A 27236-nucleotide genomic window follows, 5' to 3' on the forward strand; every position below is an offset into this window, starting at 1 on the left:
AGTTTGGTGTAAAAAACTATAGAACATGTAAGATGTATTAAAAGTTGTATATAAACTGAATTTTCGGTGCTTAGTATTAATAATGCTCAAAAGTGAATATTACATTAGAGACTACACACATTTATAGGTATAATGCTAATAAAAATTTTAAATGTACATTGTAATTAATAGTGACCAGAGTTTTTGTTATTTTTTTTTCTTATTTTTGTTGTTTTTACATTGCTCCATCAGTTACGAATTTTTAGATTGGGAAGATACTGGCCAACATTTAAGATTCTGATGCTGACTCTTTGTAACTCAATAGTTGCCCTGAAAGACTTGGTCCTGCTGTTGTTCACGTTTATATTCTTTTCTGCTGTGGTTGGCCTAAACCTGTATGGTTCAAATTACAAAAAATATGTCTGCAACATAAATGAAGACTGTCAGCTTCCACACTGGCACATGCATGATTTCTTCCATTCTTTCCTGAATGTATTCCGGATTCTCTGTGGAGAGTGGATAGAGACTTTATGGGATTGCTTTAAGGTAGCAGGTCAATTGAGTTGTATTCCTTTTTACATGATGGTGATTTTAATTGGAAAATTATTGGTAAGTAATCCGTGCTTTAAAACTTTCCTTGAAAAACTTATGTATTGTAGTCTGGCATTTTCCTAATGAAGACTTATGGAAGCCAGTGGTCTACAACTGTGCTGTCTGATATGGAGGCCTTTAGCCACATGTGGCCATTAATCAGTTAAAATATGAGTGGTCCACTTTGAGATATGTTATAAGTGTAATATACCCACTGAATTTGAAGTCTTCAGTTCAGTTCAGTTGCTCAGTTGTGTCCGACTCTTTGCAACCCCATGAACTGCACCATGCCAGGCCTCCCTGTCCATCATCAACTCCCGGAGTCCACCCAAACCCATGTCCATTGTGTTGGTGATGCCATCCAACCATCTCATCCTCTGTTGTCCCCCTCTTCTCCTGCCCTCCCCCAAAAAAGAATGTAAATGATTTCATTAATAATTCTTATATTGAAAGTGCTTCCTAGGTGGCACTAGTGGTAAAGAATCCGCCTGCCGGTGCAGGAGACACAAGAGATGCAGCTTCAATCCCTGGGTTGGAAAGATCCCCTGGAGAAGGAAATGGCACCCCACTCCAATATTCTTGCCTGGAAAATCCCATGGACAGAGGAGTCTGGTGAGCTATGGTCCATGGCGCCATCAGGAGTTGGACATGACTGAAGTGAAAGCATTTTAATTATAATATTTTTATACATTTAGTTGAATAAAATGTATTAGTTAAGTTAATTTCACCTGTTTTTGTTTATACTTTTAATGTGGCTGCTGGAAAATTGCATACATGACGTTCATCATATTTTCACTGGTTATAACCTGCTACTCTAAGTAGCTTTGGTTTTATGTGGGAGACAGTTATTAGTGTAGACTCTCAGACCCCATCCCAGACCTGTGAAAGTGGAATCTACATTTTAACAATATCCCTAAGTGATCTGTGTACACATTAAATTCTAAGAAGCACTTAAATGTAGCACTGGTTGTCAAATTTGACTGCACATTGGAGTTACTTGGAGAACTAATAAAAATAAAATAATGTCTTGGATTCATTCCCAGAGATTCTGATTTTATTGTTATGTGGACATAGCTTAGTCATCAGGATTAAAAAAAAAATCCTCATTTGATTAAATTGTGCAGCAAATTTTGAAAACCACTGATCTTTGAAACTATCATATATTAACTAAGAGGAAACACTTTCACTCCTAAATTTCCATAATTGGAGTGATTACATTAATTGAAGTATCTTATACTTCTTCTAGGGCTTCCCTTGTGGCTCGACTGGTGAAGAATCTGCCTGCAATGCAGGAAACCTGGGTTTGATCCCTGGGTTGGGAAGATGCCCTAGAGAAGGGAAAGGCTACCCACTCCAGTACTCTGGCCTGGAGAATTCCAAGGACTATGTAGTCCATGAGGTTGCAAAGAGTCAGACACAACTGAGTGACTTTCACTTTCATAATTCTTCTTAGGGAAAAAAATGGTTTATAAAATATATTTGTTCTTATTGGGAAAAAAAGAGACTCAATATTTACTTTTCACTCCTAACTCACAGAGATCAAGCGGATCTCCCAAAAGAAAGAAACAAAAAAATCACAGGTTAAAATTCATTGTATCAGTGCATTTCTCATTGCTTTTATTTACCCTGGACCCACTCCTGTCCTAAGTGCATACTGACACTGTGTTTAATTGTTCATGTACTTGTCTATCTTCCTTATGAAGCTAGAACTTCCATGAAGGAAGGGATCATGAGTCCCATAAAGTGGTTGCATTTTACAGTGTTACACAGTTCTTTCTTTACATCACAGCATTTTCAACTTAATTTTCAGTCTTTTAACACTCACTGCATATGTATATATGCGTGATAGGGAGTGTGTGTACATGTCTAAGATATAAGAAATGTTAGATCATAAGCTCTTAGAAATACAATTGTATTATAATTTTTCCTCTCCAAATCCTGACATAGAAATCTTTCATTTGTTCCATAATTCATTAATTTTTCAACAAATATTCCATACTTTATCATGTACTTTGTGCTTTGCATTGTGCTAGTTATCTACTGAAGAGAAAAAATGGTTCCAACTCATATGAAGCTTGTAGTCATGAAATTCTTCCTTAACACCCTTTTCTTTTTTCTCACTGTGAACAATACTTAACCAAAGGAAAAAGAAACAACCAACAACCTTAAATTATGCTTGTTCTTGCTCTTTGTCCTTTGAGAATGATAGAGATGCTAATAAGGTAGTTTCTACAAGGCCCGTGGAGCCCCTGCCCAGATTCTGTGTAAATAAACCTTGATAGCAAAATGGAACACTAGTGGAAGAACAATCAAACTAGTCTGTAGGTGGTGTTTTTCAGTCGCCCAGTCATGTCCGACTCTTTGCAACCTCATGGATTGCAGCATGCCAGGCCTCCCTGTCCCTCACCATCTCCTGAAGTTTGCCTTAGTTCATGTCTGTTGCATTGGTGATGCCATACTGACATTCAATTACTATCTTTTCAGTTTTCAGTTTTTCAGCCATTGAGAGTCTGTCATGGTAGGTTATAGAAAACATATGTTAGTTGTTTAGGAGATCCTACCTGTAAGAAATTTCCAATGCTGAGCCAAATGTTAAACCCTCCATTTTATTTTATACACCAAACTATGGTTTCAGTTAAGATAATTTATTTTATGACTTTATTATCTGCAAAAGTATTTTTATTTTTCCACAAGTGAGTCTTATTTGAGCTTTCTATATTCCTAAGAGATAAAAAGATTTGGTTATTGAGACTTAGAGGTAATCTATTAGAATTGAACACAATTTGGTGGGTACTTCATAATATTTTAGGTGTATATATGCATGAGAAACTCAACAATTATCAGAGTGTTTGAGAATTTGTCTCTTCAGATAGATCCAAAATTCTGAAAGATATTTTAACAAATGAATGTTGCAGATCTTCATATAGTTAATTATTTTATTTTATGTACACATAAATTATCAGTGTAAGTATTAAGAACTCGGAAATACAGTAGAAAAGTTTTATGTAAGTTATATACATATTCTTATACATAATATCATTTGAACTTTTCCCTTTAAAAATAATATGTAAAGCATAAAGTAATTTAAATTTCCAAAAGTTCAAATATTTGAAGAGAAGAGAGAAAACTTCCATAAAGGACAAAATGCCTAAATTATTACTTTAAAAGAATAATCAATGTATCTCTAATTATCTCTAATCTTATAATCTAAAATTATAATTTATACTCTACAATAAGAAACAAAATAAAAATCTAATTCTCTGGAAATTGGACATGCCTTGATCTTATTTCTCAGTGATAGTAAAGGTTGAAATACACACCATCTTCGAATTCAAAATAATTTGCATATATTAGGAGTGCTCCTTCCATTACTCATCTCTTTCTTATTTGACCAAATTTATTACCACAGAGAATCAACTAACCTACCCAAACCCTGTGCTTGCACATCACAAGGAAAATTAGATGTGGCCTTCAAAACTAGGGATAGCTCTCTCCCCAGGAATGTCCTCATGAATTTGCAGAACCCATGAAGACGTCATTACATATCTTTCTGATATCTTTCTGAGTTAGGTTGAAGTGAATTCAGCCACCTGGAGTAGCAATTGATTTTCTCACCTTGGGAGAGTCTGCCTGGCTTAGTAGAAAAGAAAACAAACTGGAGTAAGACAGACTTAAGTTCAACCTCTGTGATTTTTGATACTTGGCATCTGTAAGCTTTGTGTTTTTCATCTGTAAAGGAGAAACAAATGATATTTCATAAAACATTGTAACCTTCTGGCTATCCAAATTCCTAACACAGCAACTGATCCTCTGTAGATAAGAACTGAATAGCTTAAAGAGCATCATAATGTGTATGCTGTTTTCAGATTGCAGGCCAGCTTTTTAAAAATATTTGTTGTTGTTGTTGTTTGAAAGAAAACAAAAAATGAGATGCATTTAGCTTCATTTACTTCCGCATTCAGATACTTTACCTGTTTCTGGCGTTGATCATCTCATTTGGTTCATGCAAGCCTGCAACAACTGAAGAAAATGATGAAGCAAAAAATCTCCAGCGTGCAATGGCAAGAATTAAAAAGGGAATAAATTATGTGCTTTCTAAAATACTATGCAAAAAACAAAATGTTCTAGAGGAAACAATGGACAATGTAAGTGATGTATATGTTAAAGAGAATATTTCTGACCACACGCTCTCTGAATTGAGCAACACTCAAGATTTCCTCAAGGATAAGGAAAAAAGCAGCGGCACAGAGAAAAACACAATGACCGAGAATGAGAATCAGTCACTAATCCCCAGTCCCAGTGTCTCAGAAACTGTACCGATTGCTTCAGAAGAATCTGATATAGAAAATCCAGACAATAAGGAGATTCAGAGCAAGTCAGGTGATGGAAGCAGCAAAGAGGTAAGTTGTTGTAACATCACGGTTTCGTATTGTTGATTGATGGCACTGTTGACAAGGAAGTGAAGCAATGCTGAAGTTCCAAAGTTAGATTATTACCCATTCAGTCCTAGCTACAGCACTCCTTCTCCTGATTTTCTGCTCCTGATCCAGTCTCTTAAACTTCCTAAGTTTCTTCATCTGTGAATGAGGATAAAATTGTATCTATTTCTCAGAAGAGATAGAATGATTAAGGAAAATAGTTCAATAGTACATAGAATAATGTCTAAAATATGGAAGCACTTAGCAAACATTAGATAACATAATTATAATATCTTCAGTTAATGGGGTGATAAAAAGCATATTGAAGAAACCTAGATTTTTACAATTAATGCATATTACTGGAGAAATCACTAAACTCTCCTAGGGTTTATCATCTTTAATATAAGATGAGACTAGAAGCGTGCTAAGATACAGATACTTTCCTGCTTGCTAAAATTTTAAGATTCTTGTCAGTTTATTTCTGCAACATATATTAGAACATAATTAGTCCAGCATAATTGAGTTGGACTAAAAGACCAAAGGGTAAAAGAAACATCAGTTGTAAATGTAAACAATTTGTTGTTGTTGTTTAGACACTAAGTCGTGTCAAACTCCTTTGTGGCCTCATGGACTGTAACACGCCAGTCTCCTCTGTCTATGGGATTTTGCAGGCAAGAATCCTGGAGTGGATTGCCATTTCCTTCTCCAGGGGATCTTCCTGACCCAGGGATTGAACCCACATCTTCTGCATTGTAGGCAGATTTTTTTTACTGCTGAGCCATCAGGGAACCAAAAAAATAATAAAGGATCACCTTTAAAGAAGGGCAGACACTACTGTTCACTTAGCTTTAAAAATGTATACTTCACTGAATCCAGTCTTACTGTCTTCATTTGCAAGTAGCACAGTCTTAGTAGGAGGTACCATTTAATACAAAGCTACATCTATAGCGATCACATCTGCAGTGTGAGCCACTTCCACTGAACTTCACTAGAGAATTGTTTTATTTCATTCACTGGCATAGGGCAGGGAAGATAATGTCTTTTTCCAGATCCTCAAAGTCTCTGGTACCATCTTATCTCCCAGACCTCTTCTGGTTTATCAGCTGTTCTCTGTAATAGCTTATCAAATTGGCCTTCTAACAGGCATTAAGTTTCAATTATCTAGAGTCCTTCTAGTTTCTGGTAAAAGCATCTTCCTTTCAGAGAAACATTTTCACTCCTTATCATACCCAATCTTGTCAGGTCCATTTTCCTTTAATTAATACCAATGTTAGGAAATGAAAAATATTCTTCTCTTGCACACTGATTTTATTTAAATTATAACAACATTATAAGGCATGTGCTACCATACATTTCTGGGTAAAATTGCTATTTATCGCAACACATTGTGTGAAAATGTCCTGAAAAACTTCTTGTCAATCTCATTAGAAAGTCTGAGATATGAAAATATATAGGAAAGATGGAACTTAATGTAACTGTAAATGTTGAAGTTTCAGAAGTTGTTACTTAAGCTGCATAATTATTTGGTTCTTTTGATTGGTTAACTACTCAGAGAAGATTTTATCATTTATATATTTCATTATATATTTAATTAATCACTCTCCAGATTATGTAGCCCAAGAGTATTTAGGATGTTGATCTAAAAAAGCAAAGAATAAAATATAAAAATTACAAGTGATATGATAATTCAGAGATTCATATTCTTGTTTTCTTTGGTATTTGAACTTTTCTCTTTTAGTACAAATATGTAATTATATAAATTTCATAAAAATAACATCAAACTTAAATCAGATTTTGAAACTTATTTTTTTCATAATGTAGCCATATATATTGGTCACTAAGTAATCTTTTACTAAAATGATTTATAATTTTGAGTTATTTATAAATTTAAAATAATAAATACTCAGGGTTTTGAGAAAATCATATCAAGTAATTTATGTGTGAGGGTTTTAAATACTCAAATGAATCATTTAAATATATAATGTATGATTTTCAATTATTGTATGCTTGAATATTATATAATATTAATTTATTGTCTACTCCCAAATCAATGCATTGCTATACCTTATTTTATCAATAATTAAGAGAATACAAAGGGAAATCAAATAACCTTTTAAAAGATTTGTTTATTTAAAAGTAATATCCTCCTGAATATTTTGTTTTTAATAGAGCAGTATAATGTCTTAAAATTGACAATATATGGCTTAAAGCAAACAAAACTTGCTAATTTTACGTCTTTGACATTTATTGTGCAAAAGACAAAGAGAACAAAATATTTATAATTTTTTAATATATTCCAACTAGATTTTTCAGAAATTTGGGATAGCCTATACATCTTTTAGAACAATGTTATTCACTATATGTTCATTTTAATGTGAAAATTATTTTATCTTACATTAATTTTTAAAATATCTTTAAACATTTCGACACCCAGAGATATGTATACATTTAAATTTTATTTCTAATTTAGTTTTTATTTTTTGTAAAAACTGGCATGTGGCATGTGGGATCTTAATTCCCTGACCAGGGATTGAACCCCTGCACCTTGCCTTGAAGCTCAGTCTTAACCACCAGGGAAGTCTCTGTATGTATTTTAATATCAATCATGAAATTGGCGTAAAGTCATTTACTGTGACAGTAATTTTTCTGTACATAATTTTTCTTTTTTCTGAAAATGAAATAAGCTTTAGGTATAGTGGAGTAAATGAAACTTTAATGGCAACTTTCTTGGTGGGACTTACTTTTCAGAAAGTAAAGCAGTCGAGCTCATCTGAATGTAGTACAGTTGATATTGTTCTCTCTGAAGAAGAAGAAATGGTCTATGAACATGAAAAGCCAAAGCATCTTAGAAATGGTAAGAAAAAAATAAGTTCTTTTAATCATTATATTAACATTAGGCTAAATTTCTCTTAACCTAATAATACTATTAAATACCCTTTTAATTTTAAAGAGTTTATTAACTTGACTAAGGAATACACACATGCAAATGTGTTTGTGTGTGTGTACATGCACTCATGCTCATATATATACAGATAGAAACTTATAATAAATGTCAAAGAAAAAGTCAATGTCTGGAATGGGGAGAAAGGGCCTGCTTCCTAGGGGATCTCATGAAGTAGTTAAAAGTTTTAGTTCTGAAATCACACATACTGAGTTCAGATCCCAGCCCACCATTTACTAGCTTTTACTTACCCTCCTCTGACTCATTTCCTAATACGTAAAATGAGGATAAGAATAAGACTTACTTCATGGGATTAATAGAAAGATTAATTTAGTGTGTGTGTGTGTTTATACCTCATAGAATGGGGTCAATATTTAAAATACTCATAGGAAAACAAATGTAATAGTCATTTATTTTTATAAGCTCCATGAATATTAAGAAATATACAGGGCTTCGGTCAGTTGTCTAAGTTATTAAACATGTAATATGCACCTCTCTATAATTTATAATTTAATTTAGTTTCCTAAAGGGGCTTCCCAGGTGGGGCTAATGGTAACTAATCCACCTGCCAATGCAGGAGACACAAGAGATACGGGTTCAATCCCTGAGTTGGGAAGATCCCCTGGAGTAGGAAATGGCAAACTGCTCTAGTATTCTTGTCTGGAAAATTCCATGGGCAGAGGAGCCTGTTAGGCTATAAAAAGAGTCGGAGATGACTGAGCTACTGAGTAGTGTATTAGTCTCCTATCAAGACTGACAAATAACCATAGGTTCTAAATATTTAAAATCACTGAAATCATCAAAATGGCAATTCCTAAATGTTCAAATTCCTATACTCAAAAATAAGAATCTGCTTTCAGTAGCCTGAGTTCTAGGACTTACATGATAAAAGACCAGGGAGAAAACATTTCCTATGTTTTTCTGACCAAGAATGTATAAATTGGCTCTAGGGAAAAATTTTAAATGTATTGACTTTAAACTGCACCCACCTCCATGCTTCATTCTCTTATTAGTTAATCACACCCTTTTCAAGCCTCAGGTTTTCCTTATGCTAACTCTCTTGATCAGAAGATAGAATTACACCTGTACCCTACCCATAAAAACTCCATAATCCAGGCTTAGCTCCTTAAATAGTCTCATTCAAAATTTCTATCCCATGTCACTGAAGAACTAGGATAAATTTAATTTACTTAATTGATATTATACCTCTTAACATGTCATAAATATTTGCATATTTAAATGAAAATGCTTGTTATGTGAATCTTCACAGAATGAATTTTCAGGCATTATACCAAAAAAATCTAATAATCGGAAGATGGTGTGTGTGGGTGTGTTTGTTTTGTAGGAGTGGGGGTATCTTCTTTCTCAGATTGTGTCTAATAGGGTAACAGGATGTTCTGAGTCATCTGTGCCTTTCACAATTTCTTTTTTCCTGCTATGGTCCCCAGGTGGTGCAGTGGTAAAGAATCCCCTTGCTAATGCAGGAGACTCAAGACATATGGGTTTGAACTCTTGGTTGGGAAGATCTCCTGGAACAGGAAATGGCGACCCACTCCAATATTCTTGCCTGGGAAATTCCAGGTCAGAGGAGCCTGGTGTGGGCTACTGTCCATGGGATTGCAAAGAATTGGACGCGATTAACATATACTTACTTACTTGTTGTTCAGTTGCTGATTCATGTCCAACGCTTTGCGACCCCGTGGACTTCAGCATGACAGGTTTCCCTGTCCTTCACTATCTCCTAGAGTTTGTTCAAACTCATGTCTGTTGAGTTGGTGATGACATCCAACCATCTCATCCTCTGTCGCCCCCTTCTCCTGTCCTCAGCCTTTCCCAGCATCAAGGTTTTTTCCTTCCTTCCTTACTATTATGGAACTCACGAACTTTTGTTTTTTTTCCTCAGCCATTGCAGTGGTCACTACAGTAGGAGTATAAATCTAATGTTTATAAGTCAGAGAACATCTATATTAGATACTGTAAATAAATGATTGTTAAAGCATTTGAAATATTTAACTTTTCATGAATTTCTAGATTTTTGTTCTTAATAGTTTCATTCTTGACAGTTTATGAACGAAGATCTTCATCTGCTCAAATCAGTAGAGGCCCGAAGAAAGGAAAAATCTGGCAGAACATAAGGAAAACTTGCTGCAAAATAGTAGAAAACAGTTGCTTTAGGTGTTTTATTGGCCTTGTCACTCTGCTCAGCACAGGTGCTCTGGTAAGTGAGCCTATGTGATATTTTTATGGGAAAAATGCATCATGTGTCTATTAATTCATAATGTCATCAAGCCAAATTATTTTCCCCCAGAATACTTAATATAGTACCAAATTTTATATTCTATGATTTTAGTTTTGGAAGATATACATTGCAGTTTCTTAGAGAGTCTGTATATGCTTCATTCAATATTAAATAAATAATTTCAAAATATGTGAATGATAGCAGGAAAAAGAATGTTAATAAATACCCTATTATTTTAATAAAGTTTAATAATGTGCACATATTGTGCTAGTACTTTGGTACTTGTTCCATAAGGAAAGAGACAGACTGTATATATTTTTAAGAACCTTTGAACTACAAATATATTTACTCATTGACACAACTATCTTAATTCTGGGAAATTATCTTAGAATCTTCACATGTGTTAAGTGTGTTTACAAGAAGAACTTTTGTAATACCAAAAAATTGAAAAGCAAAAACAATACATATTAGGTGACTATTTAAATACACTATGGTACAGTCATCCAGTGGGGTACTGTGCCGTTAGCTAGAAAATGCAAGACCTGTCTGCATGTTGATATTGCAATTCCCCAAGATATAGTAACAAGTGAAAAAAAAGAAAGAATAAAGCACACAGCATGCTGCATTCTATGTAGGAAAGGAAGAAAAATAGAATGTGCATTGATATTTGCTTGCGTATGATTAAAGAAGATGAGAGACTGATCCACAAGAAAGTTAATTGTGAGATACAGGAAACAGAAGAGGGTGTGATGGTTGGGAACCAGACTTTGTCCTGCATACATTTTAAAAGTAAACTTTATATTGACATTTAGCACACATCCCGGAAAGCATACAGATCATAAGTGCATAGCATAAAGGATTTTCACCAAGTGAATGTACCCACATAACCATCGCTTGCCTTGAGAAGGAGAGCACTCCCAGGGCTCCAGAACCGCCCTCTGACCCCTCACGTTACTTCCGCATTCCACGTGGGTAGCCAGCGTGTGGGCTTCAACTGCCGTCTACTGGTTTCGCCTGTTTTTTTAAAAAAGATTTATTTATTTATTAAATGTATGGCTGCACTGGGTCTTTGCTGCTGCACAAAGGCTTTTCCAGGTGCTGCGAGTGACGTCTACTCTTTGTTGAGGTGCCCGGGCTGCGCACTGCGGTAGCTTCCCTTGTTGTGGCCCATGGGCTCTAGAGCTCAGACTTAGCAGCTGTGGCCACGTGGGCTTGGCTGTCCTGTGGCGTGTGGGATCTTCCTGGACCACGGATCAAACTTGTGTCCCCTGTATTCGTAGGCAGATTCTTTACCACTGAGCCACCAGCAAAGTCCCGAGGTTGCCTATTTTTTTAATGTTTTAATTGAAATAGAGGCTTCTGCGTATCTTTTTACATTATTTTGCATTATGTATCTTTTCAGTAGGTAAATCCATTTAGTAAAGAGTACTTTAGAATAACTTTGGCTTAAGTTTATAATCTGTTTTAAAGGATACTTTAGTCCATACTTGGTTCCATTGAGCCAGTTAATTCTATTATTTTATATATACTTTTATTTAACAGTAGTTTTTCAAGAATCACACCTTTCTATATGTATGGTTATTTTCGTCTGTGTTGAATCTTTGACCTCCGTTGCACTTTGCAACAAGTTTGCCTGAGGTTATTGATACTTTATGGCCTTTTTTTCAATGCTAAAAAAATTACTATGAAATTAATTTGAATGACATTATCAGACTTTGCTTCCTCCACAATAAAACTGAGGTTGATCTATTAAAACTGAGAAACGTTAGAAGAATATTATAGTCTTATTTCATACTCATTTATTTCCACTGGTTTATCTGACATGCTTTGTGACTTTTCTTGTAATAGCTGTAGGGATTTCTGAAAACACAAGTTTAGGGGTTTTCTTTGTATCTCTACTCCTTGATTCACAATGGCATGTATCTGTGAGATGGCTATAAGAGATAAGAACCAGGTCAGATATGACTAAAGATTCCATCTAAGTTTGAATAACTGATTTGAGAGAGAATTTTCAGTTCATTGTTTAGAACAGTGTTGAGGTCAAGTTCAGACTCTATAAGTAGAGGTTTTGGAATCAATTAGTGATGTCTGCTGCAGGCGTGGGAGCAGAAAATGGACATGGATTGTTTGAAAAAACTCAAACCAAGTGTATAAGCCCTTGAGACTGCAATCTATGACAGTGGTCACCATCTGGAGATGGGATTTCATTCCCCACTTTGCCAGAAGAGTTTTTAGAATTTACATGTACATTGATCTTTAAATATTTCACCCACAGGCTTTTGAAGATATATATATTGATCAGAGAAAGACTATTAAAATCTTATTAGAATATGCTGACATGATCTTCACTTACATCTTTATTCTGGAAATGCTTCTAAAGTGGATGGCATATGGTTTTAAAGCCTATTTCACTAATGGCTGGTACAAACTAGACTTCATGGTTGTTATCGTACGTATTTTAAAGAAAAATTTTAAAGGCTATTTGTTTACTCTTCCTTCTTTACTCTTACTCTGACTTTCTTTTTGATTTATGTGTATCTTTCTTTTACCTTTCTCTATACATTCTCAGTCACCAATATCCCATATTTCTTTATATGTAATGTTTAACATCCATCCTTTCCATTTTAAAATTTTAACATTTCAGCACTTAACTCCTGGATTTTTCTAATCATTACCTATAAACCTGCTGCTAAGAGAATAGACTTATTGAACAATATTTTGAAAATATCATCATTATAAACTATTCAAATTCTATTGGCTCTACCTTTAAATCATACATTTAAAATTAGACCACCTAACATAAACTTCGGGCTTCCCATATGGCCCTAGTGGTAAAGGATCTGCCTGCCGAATGCAGGAAACTTAAGAGACACGAGTTTGATTCCTGGGTCGAGATGATCCCCTGGAGGAGGAAATGGTTACCCACTCCAGTATTCTGGCCAGGAGAATCCCATGGACCGAGGAGCCTGGCGGGCTACAGTCCATGGAATTGCAGAGTTGGACACAACTGAGCATCTGAGCACTTTTCCATCGTAAACTTCACCAGTAGCACATTATCCTAGGTACCAGAACATGTGAATCACTACAGGAGATTCCACCACTGCACACATTTATTCTGTTCTCCACATAACAAGAAAAATAAGCTCCATTAAACCAAGATATTTTCTCAATTTTGTTCTCTCCTTACCCTATATGCCTAGAACAATTCATGTCACATAGTAGGTGCTCATTAATTTTTGTTGAATGAACAAATGTCTCCCCATTCTATCAACAATGACTGAAACTTCTCAGTCTATAAATAATGACTTATAATATCTGACCTTTGTCTTCTAAATCAATTCTTGTAAATTAACCTTCTATTTCAATGATACCACACTGTACCTGCAACCCACTTTCCTGTTTCTTGGTTATTGTTCTTTTGTATCTGCATTCTTCCATGTGTATGTAAATGATATCCTTACTTTGAAGCCCACTCTGAGCCTCTTTAGTGTAGGGTAAAAGAGAATAATTTTTTTCATTTATATTACCTTGAAAATATAGAAAAATGAAGGTACAACAAAATTAATCATAACTATACCACCTTCATTTTTATTAATATTGAATCATATTTATGCATGTATGTTTACTTTAAAAAAAATGACCTTTGAATCCTTATTTTTTTGTAATTAGTATTTGAACTTAACAATATTCATTTCCTCCTTGATGCCTCATCTCTGAAATCCTATTGTTCATATTGTCTTAACTATATATATATTTGGATTCATATGAAAACATATTTTAAATTCTGTTTTAACAAATATACTCTTTACTATTACTCTATTGCAAGTAATCATGAAACTAATTCTTAATCTAATTTTAAAATAAAAATGAATGTAAATATTAATCTTTGACCATAAAGAATCTCAAATACACAATTTTTTATCTCAATAACATTTATTATTCTCACCAAAAAATACTTTTGAATTTTGTGAAATAGTTCTTAACTAGCTTTAGAATACTTTTAAAAATTTTAGTAGGCTTTGACTGTAATTTTCTGTAATAAATGTTCATTTACAGATTGTTTTGATTAAATTTAAAGTTAAATTCTATTCAATTTTTTATTTATGTATATCCAGGTGTTCTGTCTTAGTTTAATAGGCAAATCTCGGGAAGAACTAAAACCACTTGTTTCCATTAAATTCCTTCGGGCACTCAGAGTTCTATCTCAATTTGAAAAAATGAAGGTAAGAGAAAAGTTTCTAATATAATCTACAAGTTTTTATTTGGAATTAATAAACATCCATAAATTAATAATCTTTGTTATCTTCTCATTTGTGTCTCTATTAATACAAAAGCCAAATTTCCAATGCACATTCAGTTTAGTGATAGAAAGATTTCATACAATATTTTAGGGCTATAAACTACACATAGCCTATTAAAACATGGGTTGTGGGTGAAGGAAATGGGGACATGTTGATCAAAGGATCCAAAACTTTCATTTATAAAATGAATAAGTCCTGGGGAATTTAGTATACAGTATCATAACTACAGTTAGTAATACTACATTATATACTTGAAATTTTCTGAGAGTACAGCTTAAATGTTTTTCACCATTTATCCCAAAAGATATCTGTGTGAGGTGATAGATGTGTTAATTAGTATGATTATGGGGATCATTTCACATTTTATACATATATTTGGACATCATCTTGTACATCTTAAACTTATACAGTTTTTGTAAATTATACCTAAATAAAGTGAAATACATATACACATATATAGTTATACACACAAATTAGATAATAAATGTAACTAAAATAACATGTTTTAACTTTAAAAACATTCTGACATATCGTGTATTTTTTTCCTAATCAATTTAGATACACGGAGAGGAAAAAAGAGTTTCAAAATCAGCAAATTGTCTTCCCTCAATTTATAGAAACACAGGCAATTTTAGGAAATGATTTGCTAGGGAAAGTGGCTCTGTCAGAAATAAAGTCCGTACTATTTGATGCCGTACATTAATTAGAATGGCAATGAGATAGTAGCCATGGATAATTTGACATCAGATAAATAATTATGCTTAGGCCAAAGTCAGATCCAGATCTTAATCTTCATCTCATCCTCTGGTAGTTCTATCTGTAGTTGAATTAATTCTGAAGATATATCATGAGTATATAAGGAAGGTATGTGATTACAAAATTAAAATTTTATGTATTTTATAAGCTTCAGGTCTTCAGGTGCTCTTATTACTTAAATATTTATTTCAACCATATCTCTTTCTTTTTTTTTTTTTTAATTTTTTTTATTAGTTGGAGGCTAATTACTTCACAACATTTCAGTGGGTCTTGTCATACATTGATATGAATCAGCCATAGATTTACACTTATTCCCCATCCTGATCCCCCCTCCCATCTCCCTCTCCACCCGATTCCTCTGGGTCTTCCCAGTGCACCAGGCCGGAGCACTTGTCTCATGCATCCCACCTGGGCTGGTGATCTGTTTCACCATAGATAGTATACATGCTGTTCTTTTGAAACATCCCACCCTCACCTTCTCCCACAGAGTTCAAAAGTCTGTTCTGTATTTCTGTGTCTCTTTTTCTGTTTTGCATATATTCTTAACATTTGTATATATTTTCTAATAGACATAGACTTGTTTTCATCAGAGGCATCAGCGGATCTTTCAAAATATGTAGTGTCAACAAAAGATCCGTGACTTAGTTTTAGAAATGAAACTAAATATAATTAGAAGTACAATTAAATGTAAAAATATTAATTCAAGGACAGAAATCTAAGGAATATAAACAAGAAAGTACAGACAAATGGCTACATTTTCAGAAATGGCTGATAGAAGGCAAGATTAGAATGATAGGAAAGAGAATGGGGCCTCAGGGTGGGGGGAAAAGAGAGAAGGAAGTGAGGCTGTGGAAAGGGAGTCAAGTGTAAATGATGAAGAAAAGATTAAGAGAAAGCAAAGATGAAGAATATTGCATTGAGTATAGCCGCTGGTTTACATTTGTATAAGAGCTTTAGTGGAATTATAGAAATAAAATTCTGAATATAATAATTAAAGAATTAAAGGGACCTGAGAAAATGGAGACAGTGATTATAGATTGTTGCTGCTTATTTAAGTTTAGGCAGTAGATTCATTTCCCAGACTTCCCACTCTGAAGTGGTTCACCAGAGACAGTGGTTCAGAGTGGTTAGTGATTTTGAGAAGCACAGTGGCACTGTGGGCACTCAGTGTTTCTTTAAATAGTCACTTGCCTTGGCTTCACTGATCTACAGTCTTCTGGTCTTCCTCTTAATTTCCCTCCACTGTGTAGGTTAATCATCCCTGAAGTTAGAATCCCCAAGACTTAGGCCTAGGTTCTTTTCACTCTCATTTTATCTGCTTTCTAAATAATCTCATACATTTACACAGGCTCACTTGTTTTGCCTATTTCTGGTACAATATGGGAGATGGATAAACATGTTAAATCAGTGAAGTAATTATTTATTTCCATATTTATACTAATCAGCACCATTGTATTTTAGTGCAAAATTTTTGAGAATATATGAATTTTTAATATATATTTTAAATATAAATTGTTATTTAGGTTATTCAAATACTAGCAAGTGAGCCATTACATCTTCAAAGATGGCCTTTTTTGTTATTTGAATATGACATTATGTTAATAAATATTCCCAATTTAATTAAAATACTTTCACATTTCTTACTGAAAGTTTATATGTTTGTCTTTTATATGCCAGGTGGTAGTGAGAGCTTTGATTAAAACAACTTTACCCACATTGAATGTGTTTCTGGTCTGCCTTATGATCTGGCTGGCTTTTGGCATCATAGGAGTACACTTATTTGCTGGCAAATTCTATGAGTGCATTGACCCAACAAGTGGCGAAAGGTTTCCTCTATCTGAAGTCATGAACAGAAGTCAATGTGAAAGCCTTGTATTTAATGAATCCATGCCATGGGAGAATGCAAAACTAAATTTTGATAATGTTGGAATCAGTTTTCTTTCACTGCTTCAAGTAGTAAGTACATGTTTGAATTTTTGAATTATGTTTATTCGTATTGTAGGTGAACATAAAGGACAAAATGTGGATGCTTAATAAAATTAGTTTTAAATTATTTTAGCAATTGATAGTAGATGTAGGTTATGGGACATAGTATACCAAGCTCATTTAGAAAGACAAAAGTGAAATATAGTCCTTGCTTTGTTGGAAAAAGGAAGTGGAGATAAAGGTAGAACTAGGTTAACAGAAGAAATGCCAGGTATTGACCAAACCTATTACCTCCACCACTGATCAGACAATAGGTACACAATTTTTGATCCAACTCAGGTTACTGCGGTTTTGTTTCTACTTAGTGCTTTGAGGAATGACTCTTCAGTCCCCCAACATCTAGCATCTTTCCTGTCTTACCTCCCTCATAGTATAAAGCACACATATAGCAATTACAAGTAACCATGACACTTGGGCAGCAGGTAGTTATTCACCATTTATCCATCTATCTCTCTCTTTTTATTTATACTGTTTTAAAATATTTCAAGTTACTACAAATAAACTACATAGCTTTAAATAGCTTTTATTTTTTTCGTTTTTAAATAGTTTTTAATAGACAATATAAATGTAATAATGAAAGTGGTAAAGATCTCAGTTACACAATATTTTGAAGTGTGGTTGACCTTACTAATCAAATGTTTTACTGTATTAATAATATTGACCGTTAATTTTTATTTGCCTCAAAGCATAAGATTTCCGTAAGAATTAAATACATGCCATTTTTACAGGCAACATTTAATGGATGGATCACTATTATGAATTCAGCAGTTGATTCTACTGATGTAAGTACTGTACAATCCGAGAACCATCCTTAAGGTTGGCTAAGTCATTTTTGCAATTCAAGGACAGGACACAAGCAATAATTGAGTAATTAACATGGTAATAGCAAATGTTTATGCTAGACAGAAAGTTCATTTCAGATTGAATATTTCATGAACAATGAACTCCTTCCAGAATTATATACAATGGTTGAAGCCCAACAGGCACATTTGAAGATTATTATAACAATGATTAAACCAATGCAATAAACTTTAAAATTCAAATAAAAGCAGTGATAACTCTTTACCAAAGAACAAAGAGGAAATACTGCCTCAAGTAGCACTGTTAGATTTTCTTGTCCTAAAATATTTTCTAAATCTTATGTTTTAAAAAGTCAGTGTCAATATTTTGCTGTTTTCTCACTTTTTCATGTATTTTATTTTTAAAAACATATTTTTTTCAGAGCAGTTTTAGATCTACAGCATTGAGAGGGAGTTACAGAGATTTCCTATATACCTTTACCCTCACAAGTGCATAGCCTCCTCATTATTGATATCACTCACCACAATGCTATATTTTTTTTACCAAAGATAAACCTACACTAACACATCATGATCACCCAAAATTCACTCAGTGTTGTACATTCTATGGGTTTGGACAAATGTATAATGACGTATACCCTTAGTTATAAGGGTATCATATAGCATATTTTCACTGTGCTAAAAATCCTCTGTGCTCTGCCTTATTTTGCTTATTTTTTTAACTTTTAGGTAGATATGCAACCTAATTTTGAAAACAACATCTATATGTATTGTTACTTTATTGACTTTATTATCATCGGATTATTTCTTCCTCTGAGTATGTTGATTGGTGCTATTGTTGCCAATTTCCACAAGCATAAAATAAAGATAAGTATAAATATTCTTTTGTCAGTCAATGTCCAAGTGGGGGGGGCGGGGAAATGTCCTGCTTCAAATAATTGGTTTTAGATTCAGCTTAATAGCATTTTTATTTGGTACTTAACCTTTAAAAAATTATTTATGTTCCTGCAGATTGAATATTGCTAAAATGTTTATCTTTACATTCTTTTCTATATTCAAATAAGCACAGACAAGTTTAAACATTAAACATTACAACTGTTTCCGTGTATGTGTTTGTAAATCATGACATGCTGAAAAATAACATTGTTATATCTGCACAAATATGTGAAGATGTTCAAGAAAAATAAACCACACTTTTTTACTCTTTGATGTACTCAAAGTGGTTCAAAATTGTACCCAGCAGAGACATCTTTGTCAGTTGAAATGGCTTTTTCTGCTAAAAGTGAAAGTGAAGTGAAAAGTAGCTCAGTCGTGTCCAACTCTGCGACCCGGTGAACTGTAGCCTACCAGGCTCCTCCCTCCAAGGGATTCTCCAGGCAAGAATACTGGAGTATTCTGCTGAAAGTAGAGAGTCATAAATCCTAATTAGGTGACCTAAGTAGAAGTTCCTTGGAACAAATAAGAAAATTCAGAGGCAGAATTGAAAAACCCCTGTTCAGTGTCATCTCCACACAAAGACTCCCTTCAGGGCTTCTGTTAATACAAATGCCTCAAATGTCATGTAAATCCACTTATTTTAACCCCAGGGATCTACTTTCTATTAAGTGTAGAAATGGCTTCTAGTCAATTAAAGAAAAGAATAGTTTAATCTTGAAATTTCCTAGTTAGCAAAGTCATCAATGTGGTGTAGAATCTGGTAAACAAATCATTCTGAGTCTGCACTAATTAGATGGGATTAGAGTAATTAGATGGGCTTTCCCACTCCAGTACTCTTGCCTGGAAAATCCCATGGATGGAGGAGCCTGGTAGGCTGCAGTCCATGGGGTCGCCAAGAGTCGGACACAACTGAGTGACTTCCCTTTCACTTTTCACTTTCATGCATTGGAGAAGGAAATGGCAACACACTCCAATGTTCTTGCCTGGAGAATCCCAGGGATGGGGGAGCCTGGTGCGCTGCGGTCTTTGGGGTTGCACAGAGTTGGACATGACTGAGGCGACTTAGCAGCAGCAGGACTGAAGCTACTTAGCATGCATGCATGCAGAAGGATCAGTGGTCATTGGACTGTATGCTTCAGCTTCTTAAGGATTTCAGCCCAGTGGAATAACATCCTAGGATTTGCCCAGGGGCTTCAAATTGGTGAACCCTGTCAATTTAAGTGACCCAGTCCTGACATGGGCAGTAACAATTCCTAACTCCTAGATTAACACATTAAGTGTTCACCTCTTATTCACTTTGCTTTTCCTATATAAGATACTGAACTTAACACTAAAAACACAAAAATGAATAATTCCTAGAAGGTATTGTGAAGGGGTAAGCCCTAGGTGCTTTTGGAATAATAATGAAAAGATATCTTCTGATAATATTTGGAAAATTAAGTAACCTGTGAACATATAAAAACAAGTATATGACCAATTCTATTTTTTCTTGATTATTGAAAGGTACAAATCAAGTTCAGCTTTTGAGGTTAACTATTCTTAGTAACCTTTCCAGATATCCTCTGCTGTTTCTCTTTTGTCTCTAACAAGAGTTAGGTCCCAGTAACTAAAAAATTAAAATAGGGTTGACTACCCATAGCAAAATGCATCAAAATATAATTGAATATCAATCATTTCCAGTGTATACTCTGTATTTTGTATGGATTTTTGTGCAGAAGGTCAGACATGTTTAAACATTATATAGCCCATTGCAGTTAAGCATTCTTTAGAGGATTAAATCAATAATTGCCAAGCTTTAGAAAATGCATATTAATATAAGGTGAAATGTGGATTAAATATGATTTTAATATCTTTTTCTTTCATTGCTTTACCAGGGAGGCTCAAATATCTTTATAACAGTCAAACAGAAGAAGCAGTACCGTGCCCTGAAGAAGCTGATGTATGAAGACTCTCAGAAACCAGTACCCCACCCAGAAGTAAGGAAACATCTAGATTTTTTTAGCTTTCTGAAAAAGTTTCCTTTATATATTCTGTTACAAATGAAGATGTGTTTTTAAAATTCTTAACAACAAATGCTTTTGACATGATTTTTTAAAGGTGTTCCTTGACACAACTTTTGATGGTCTTTTGTTTATTTTCTTTGACTACATGCTGTAATTATAGCTTGGTAAAAATCTTAGTTTTCACGTATTCTACTATTTATGCTGGGAGGGAAGTTGTAAATCTAAAGACAATGTGTATAAGTATCTTATTAATAAGAATATTACACCTTTTTCCTTTATACACAGAACAAGTTCCAACGATTCATCTTTGACTTGGTAACAAGTCGAGTTTTTAATATCATCATTATGACTCTTATATGCTTCCAAGCAATAACTGTTATGATACAAAGTGATGAACAGAGCCCCCAAATCGACACTGCTCTGTTTTGGATTAACTCAGTTTATGTTATGCTATATACTGGAGAATGTGTACTAAAGCTCATCATTTTCCATTGTAACTATTTCACCAGTGGATGGAACATTTTTGACTTCATGGTGGTTGTTTTCTCTATTACAGGTAAGATTTTGTTTACTCAGATTTTCATTTGTAATAATATTAATTCAGTCAAGCTCCTATAGTAATCATCTTCTGAGGTATAGTCTCTTTAATAAACACAACGGTGGGGGGGGGGACTCTTTATTTCCAGCAGGAATGCCTTGAAAAAAATGAAAGTATTAGTCCATCTGAGACACCAGGAAAGCCCCAACTTCCCCAAGGAATACTGGAGTGGGTAGCCATTCCTTTCTCTAAGGGATCATCCTCACCCAGGAATCAAACTCGGGTCTCCCACATTACGGACAGATTCTTTACCATCTGAGTCACCAGGGAATGCCTTACATTTTTACATTTACACGTGTACACATGCCTGACAGATATATTTATCTAACATACTTAAAAAATACTTTCTGAATTAATACATAGACTTTATTACACAGACCACCAGATAAATGCTTAATTATCCCTTCAGTATATCACATACATTATTTATTTAAGATGACACTTGCAGGACCTTTATGTTTTAGTGTGATAGAACCTTTCAAACTCATTGTTTTCCTCCCTCTAATCTCTAAAATTGTTTACTAGTTTCGCAACACTAGAGTTTTAGGCTTTTATGAATTGGTCACAAGTTTTCTCTTACTCTGGAGATCTCAGTCCTTTATTTAACAAATATATTTGATTATCCTCTTTCTGAATAGATATTATGCTATATGCAAAGAATTCAGTAGCGAATGAGGTAGGCATAATTCCTATATATACATAGTTTATAATCTATCAAAGGATACAGATAATTAAATAGTACATGTTAATGTGCTATTAAGGTATTGGTAAGATAAGAAGCACAGGGCGCCCCGGCACCACAATGAAGTGAGAAGCACATAATCAGTAAGTAGAGGTCAGAGAAAGCTTCACAGAAGAGGCAAGAAACTAAATGGAGACCCACTGGTTAAGGAGCTAGCCAAGAATCTAGGATAAAAGTGTTCTAGGCAGAAAAGGTTTACTGTCTGCCTCCCATAATACACATACTAGAATGTTATCTTCATAAGAGTATGGACAATATCTCAGTGTTAATGTCAAGTACTATTCTAGGCAGTCAGTAGTGAAAATGTGGATAAACTTTCTGCCCAGTTTTACCTCCAGAAAATTAACTCGTTCAGCTGGTAATAGAGGCAGTGCAATCAACACTGATGGACAATTGCAAGAAGCTTCCTAGAAAAGCACATGAAATCAGGAGAGAGCGGAAAGAAGGAAAATGGAAGAAAATGAAAGTAAGGAGCCCTGTAGGTTGAAATGAGGATAATTGAATCAGACGTCTAGAAGGAGAGGAAATATCTCAGAAGGTCAGATATCCTGGGTTCAGAACATACTGATAGATAGGTATAACTAAAGTAAAATGATGGAGAGTATTAAAGTTAACAAAGCCAAAGACTGAAAGACAAGCCTTTCAATGGACTGTTGATGGTAGGTGCTGGGGTGGAATGGACACCAGTGAGCCGTGTACTAAAGTCTGCAATGAATATGAATGAGGGGGAATGAACAGATCATAGAGCTAAGGAATGGTAGATGTTATAGTTGAATGGCATGATCCACAAACTATCAAAATTTTTTTCTTTATAAAATTAATATGAAAGAGAAGTATCTGGAAATCACATTGGAAAGAAGGAAAGATGCTTGCTTGTTCCATCTTTCTACACTGAGAAATGTTGAGTGGGAAAGAATGAGCTGTCTGTGCTTGAGCGGAAGTAGTATCCTCAAGATAGAGACAATTTTCTTCACTTCCTTTCTTATCTAAAATCTTAGTGAACAGGGAGTAAAGATGTGTTTACAATTAAAGGGGGAAACCTCCTACATAATGTAAGAGTTTGGAAGATTGAGGAGAAATGAAAATTTGAGTCAGAGTAGAAGGTTCACTAAAGCACTGTGGAGAGGGGGATATATGTAAGATATAACATCAGAGAGAATGCCATCATTGCCAGTAACCAAATTAACAGAAATGTGAGACACGATCCTTCCAGATTCAGCAAATATACCATCTCATTTAGAAGCTTCATAGAATTTTCCCCTTCTCCATCTTTTCGACTCAAAATGAACCACACTGTCTCCAGTACTTCCAGAGAGCATTCCTTATGTTTTTTTATGGTAATTATAATTTCACCTTGTTTTATAGTTATATATCTCACTCTCATAGTTCTCTTCTCACCACAGTGAGAAAGAAAACTTCTAGACCAAGACTTGTTTATTCACATTTAAAATTCCTAAGGGTCCATATGGTATTTATGAAGTCAATAAACCAAATTATAACCTATGAATCTGAATGCAAAGTATTTTTTTCAATTATATTTATTAACTAGGTCTTTCTGCTTTGCATGATAATTAGTTTAAATGTCTACCTCTACTGTCTGTATCATATGGTCTTTGAGGATAGGAGTCATGTCATTTACCTTTGCTTATTTTCATGGTACCTTTATTAGATATCCAGTAAAAGTTGGTTTGAACTAAATTGCTGGATCTAACTGCAATCAGAAAAAAAAAATATGACTACTGTCCTACATTATGGATACATGCCATCTGTGACTCCAGCAGTGTCTGATCCCTAATACCCTGGAAATAATGGTAGAAATAATTCTCATCCAAATTCTCATCCAAATTTGTTAGACGCTGAACATTGCCACTATTAGTATTTGGCTAAGCCAAACTTTCAATGTGTGCCAAATGTTATAGGGGTAGGATTAATTATCTGAGCATATAGAAAAAAACAAATGTAAAATAATTTATATTCCTCTAAGTAATTGTATTGCCTGCTTTATTTTTTCCTACACCAAGGACTATTTCTGCCTCTGATGGTAGGATATTACCTTGTATCTCCTTCCCTTGTGCAACTGATACTTCTCTCACGGATCATCCACATTCTGCATCCTGAGAAAGGACTAAAGCTGTTCCATAATCTGCTGCTTCCTTTGATGCTGTCCCTCCCTGCCTTGTTGAACATCAGTCTTCTCATCTTCCTGATCATGTTTATCTATGCCATCTTCGGAATGTATAATTTTGCCTATGTTAAAAAGGAAGCTGGAATTGATGATATGTCCAATTTTGAAACCTTTGGCAGCAGTATGCTCTGTCTTTTCCAAGTTACAATATTTGCTGGTTGGGATGGGATGCTCAACGCAATTTTCAGTAGTAAATGGTCTGACTGTGATCCTGATAAAATTAACCCTGGGACTCAGGTTAGAGGAGACTGTGGCAATCCCTTTCTTGGGATTATTTATTTTGTCAGTTACATCATCTTATCTAGGCTGATCATTGTAAACATGTACATTGTTGTTGTCATGGAGTTTTTAAATATTGCTTCTAAAAAACAAGCCAAGACATTGAGTGAAGAAGATTTTAGGAAATTCTTTCAGGTATGGAAGAGGTTCGATCCTGATAGAACCCAGTACATAGACTCTAGCAAGCTTTCAGACTTTGCAGCTGCTCTTGATCCTCCTCTTTTCATGGCAAAACCAAACAAGGGCCAGCTTGTTGCCATGGATCTTCCCATGGCTGTTGGAGACAGAATTCATTGCCTTGACGTCTTACTTGCTTTAACAAAGAGAGTTATGGGTAAAGATCTGAGCATGGAGAAAGTTCTTTCAGAGATGGAATCAGGATTTACATTAACCAACACTTTTAAGATCACATATGAGCCAATTACAACTACTCTGAAACGAAAACAAGAGGTAGTCTCAGCAACCATCATTCAGCGTGCTTATAAAAGTTACCGTTTGAGGCAAAGTGACAAAAATACTTCAGATACTCATATGATAGGTGGTGACAGGGAAGTTCAAGCTATCAAAGAAGATTCCTATATTGATAAAGCTGAGGGAGTGTCAGTAATTCAAAGCCAGGTATAATCCCTCTTACTTCCTTTTCACCTTTTTTACATGTCCCCCAAATTTTAAAAGTTTAAGAAAGTAAAGGTTTCACTTAATAATCAACTGTTTATAACCCATGAAAGATTAGCTTGTGCTTACAAGATCCCATGTCCAACTTACATTTATCCCTAAATATTCAATCTAACAAAGACAACCCCTTAATATTACTGCAGAGTTAAATTAGGTTAAAATTATTGTTTAATATTCCAATACTTGCTTTCTCTATATGGCTTATATGCTATGTACTTCTAGGGGAAGAAGGAGCTAATGGCAGAAATTAGTAGGAAAAGGAACTTCCTTATATGTTTTATGTTTACTTTAACTTGATGGGATTCAAGTCACCACTAATAGGACTTAATTACAAATAAACAAGTACTTTCTTAAAGTGGGACGGTGTTTTAAAAAATAATACAGTGCTACAGGCCACTGAATCATAAACTAGCCTAGACAGATACCAGTCAGGGGAAGGGAAAACGCAGTTCTTAGAAGTGCCTTTGAGATCAGTCAGAGAGACTCTTGGGCTGCGGATCCAAACCATTTTTGAAAAAGATTGATTAGAGTCCAGATTTTGTTTTTGATTGTTTTGGTTTTATTTTACATTTGATCTGGGAGTTAGTTATTTCTTTGCTCTTGGGTTCCCAGTGTCTTTTCTCTTTGGCCAGTTTCAGTTAAGGACCAGCTCTTTTAAGAGCACGGGTTCCTAGAACATAAAGGGAACTAAATTTATGGCCTACATTTTCAAATTTATCTCATTTCTCCTTGGAAAATAGTAGTCACTTTAACTACTTTTCACGGCACTTCGTTTTTTTTTATATATATAACTTTAAGAAAAAAAGAAATCACTAAAACCATGTGGACCTCTGAACTAGGAGATCAAAATATGAGTTTGTTAGTGGTAGTGTTTTATAACATTAGTGTATGCAAGTTAATTTTCCATTTCTCATTTATTTTTCCAAATTTCTTGTCTTGTTTTTATTTCATCACATACATAATACTCTGTAAAATACTTTCTGTTTGAAAAACTTTAAAATCCTAAGCATTAATTTTCACTAGTAAAATTAATTTTAAAGATAGGCACAAATAGTTGTTTTCATGTAATAAAATTTAGTCACAGGCATCTCTATGGTTTGGGATTCTGGTATTTACTCCATTGTCTTAAGACTGACTTCTTTGTCCCTACAAAGTGCTAAAGGATTCAAAAAGAAAATATGTATACTGTTGACTTAATGACAAGTTTTAAATATGTTGTATGGCATTCAACATTACTTAAATATCAGTAATTGTATTTTATTATGAGTGCATGATCTTGATTGAGCCTTAACTATTATAATCTATTTCTGCTCCTCAGAAATGTATTAACCTGACCAAGATGCCTTTGGGGGGTTCCCTAAGCAAATGTAATTTCAGGGTTCTGTTTCTTATTATAAGTGTTCCTTCCCTCTCTCCTCCCATTCTCCATCATGTGATGGGGACCAGGGAGGAGTCAGTGTTAATTTGGTGACATGGTAACAGATGGTGCTTTGTTTAAGCTTCTCAGTTTTCTATTTCTTGGAAAAGCTTTATTGTGGAAACTGCTTCATATACTTCAACTGAATCTTAACTTGCTTCTGTAAAATCCGTAAAAAAAAAAAAAAAAAAAAAATCCGTAAAGACTATGAACTGATTTTAGTTTGAAAATTATGTGTTTTAATTATAAATCATGTTTGCCACTAACCTTCCAAAAACTATGTAAAGAATTATTTTTAGGAAATCTTATAATATTGTACTTTTTAGATATTAAAGAAAATAGTAAATACTACTTGTTAACTATGTAAGCTTTGGTTCTTTTTCTTTGGTA

At 34.3% G+C, this 27236-nt stretch overlaps 1 protein-coding gene across 1 annotated transcript in view; it reads left to right on the forward strand.

Annotated features, from left to right (window-relative positions):
• SCN7A (sodium voltage-gated channel alpha subunit 7) overlaps nt 1–27013 on the forward strand; it is a 78567-nt gene extending 51554 nt beyond the window's left edge. The window contains exons 14-25 of the mRNA XM_043894747.1: nt 232–588; nt 4533–4970; nt 7737–7842; nt 9993–10147; nt 12444–12617; nt 14284–14391; nt 16903–17181; nt 17940–17993; nt 18741–18878; nt 20819–20923; nt 21236–21506; nt 24312–27013. Coding sequence (XP_043750682.1) covers nt 232–588; nt 4533–4970; nt 7737–7842; nt 9993–10147; nt 12444–12617; nt 14284–14391; nt 16903–17181; nt 17940–17993; nt 18741–18878; nt 20819–20923; nt 21236–21506; nt 24312–25378 — 3252 coding nt within the window. The 3' untranslated portion in view covers nt 25379–27013. The remainder of the gene's footprint in view (nt 1–231; nt 589–4532; nt 4971–7736; nt 7843–9992; nt 10148–12443; nt 12618–14283; nt 14392–16902; nt 17182–17939; nt 17994–18740; nt 18879–20818; nt 20924–21235; nt 21507–24311) is intronic.
• Nucleotides 27014–27236: the final 223 nt, after the last annotated feature.

The sequence above is a fragment of the Cervus elaphus genome, chromosome 33, assembly GCF_910594005.1.
Source record: "Cervus elaphus chromosome 33, mCerEla1.1, whole genome shotgun sequence".
In the NCBI taxonomy this organism is placed as follows: Eukaryota; Metazoa; Chordata; class Mammalia; order Artiodactyla; family Cervidae; genus Cervus; species Cervus elaphus.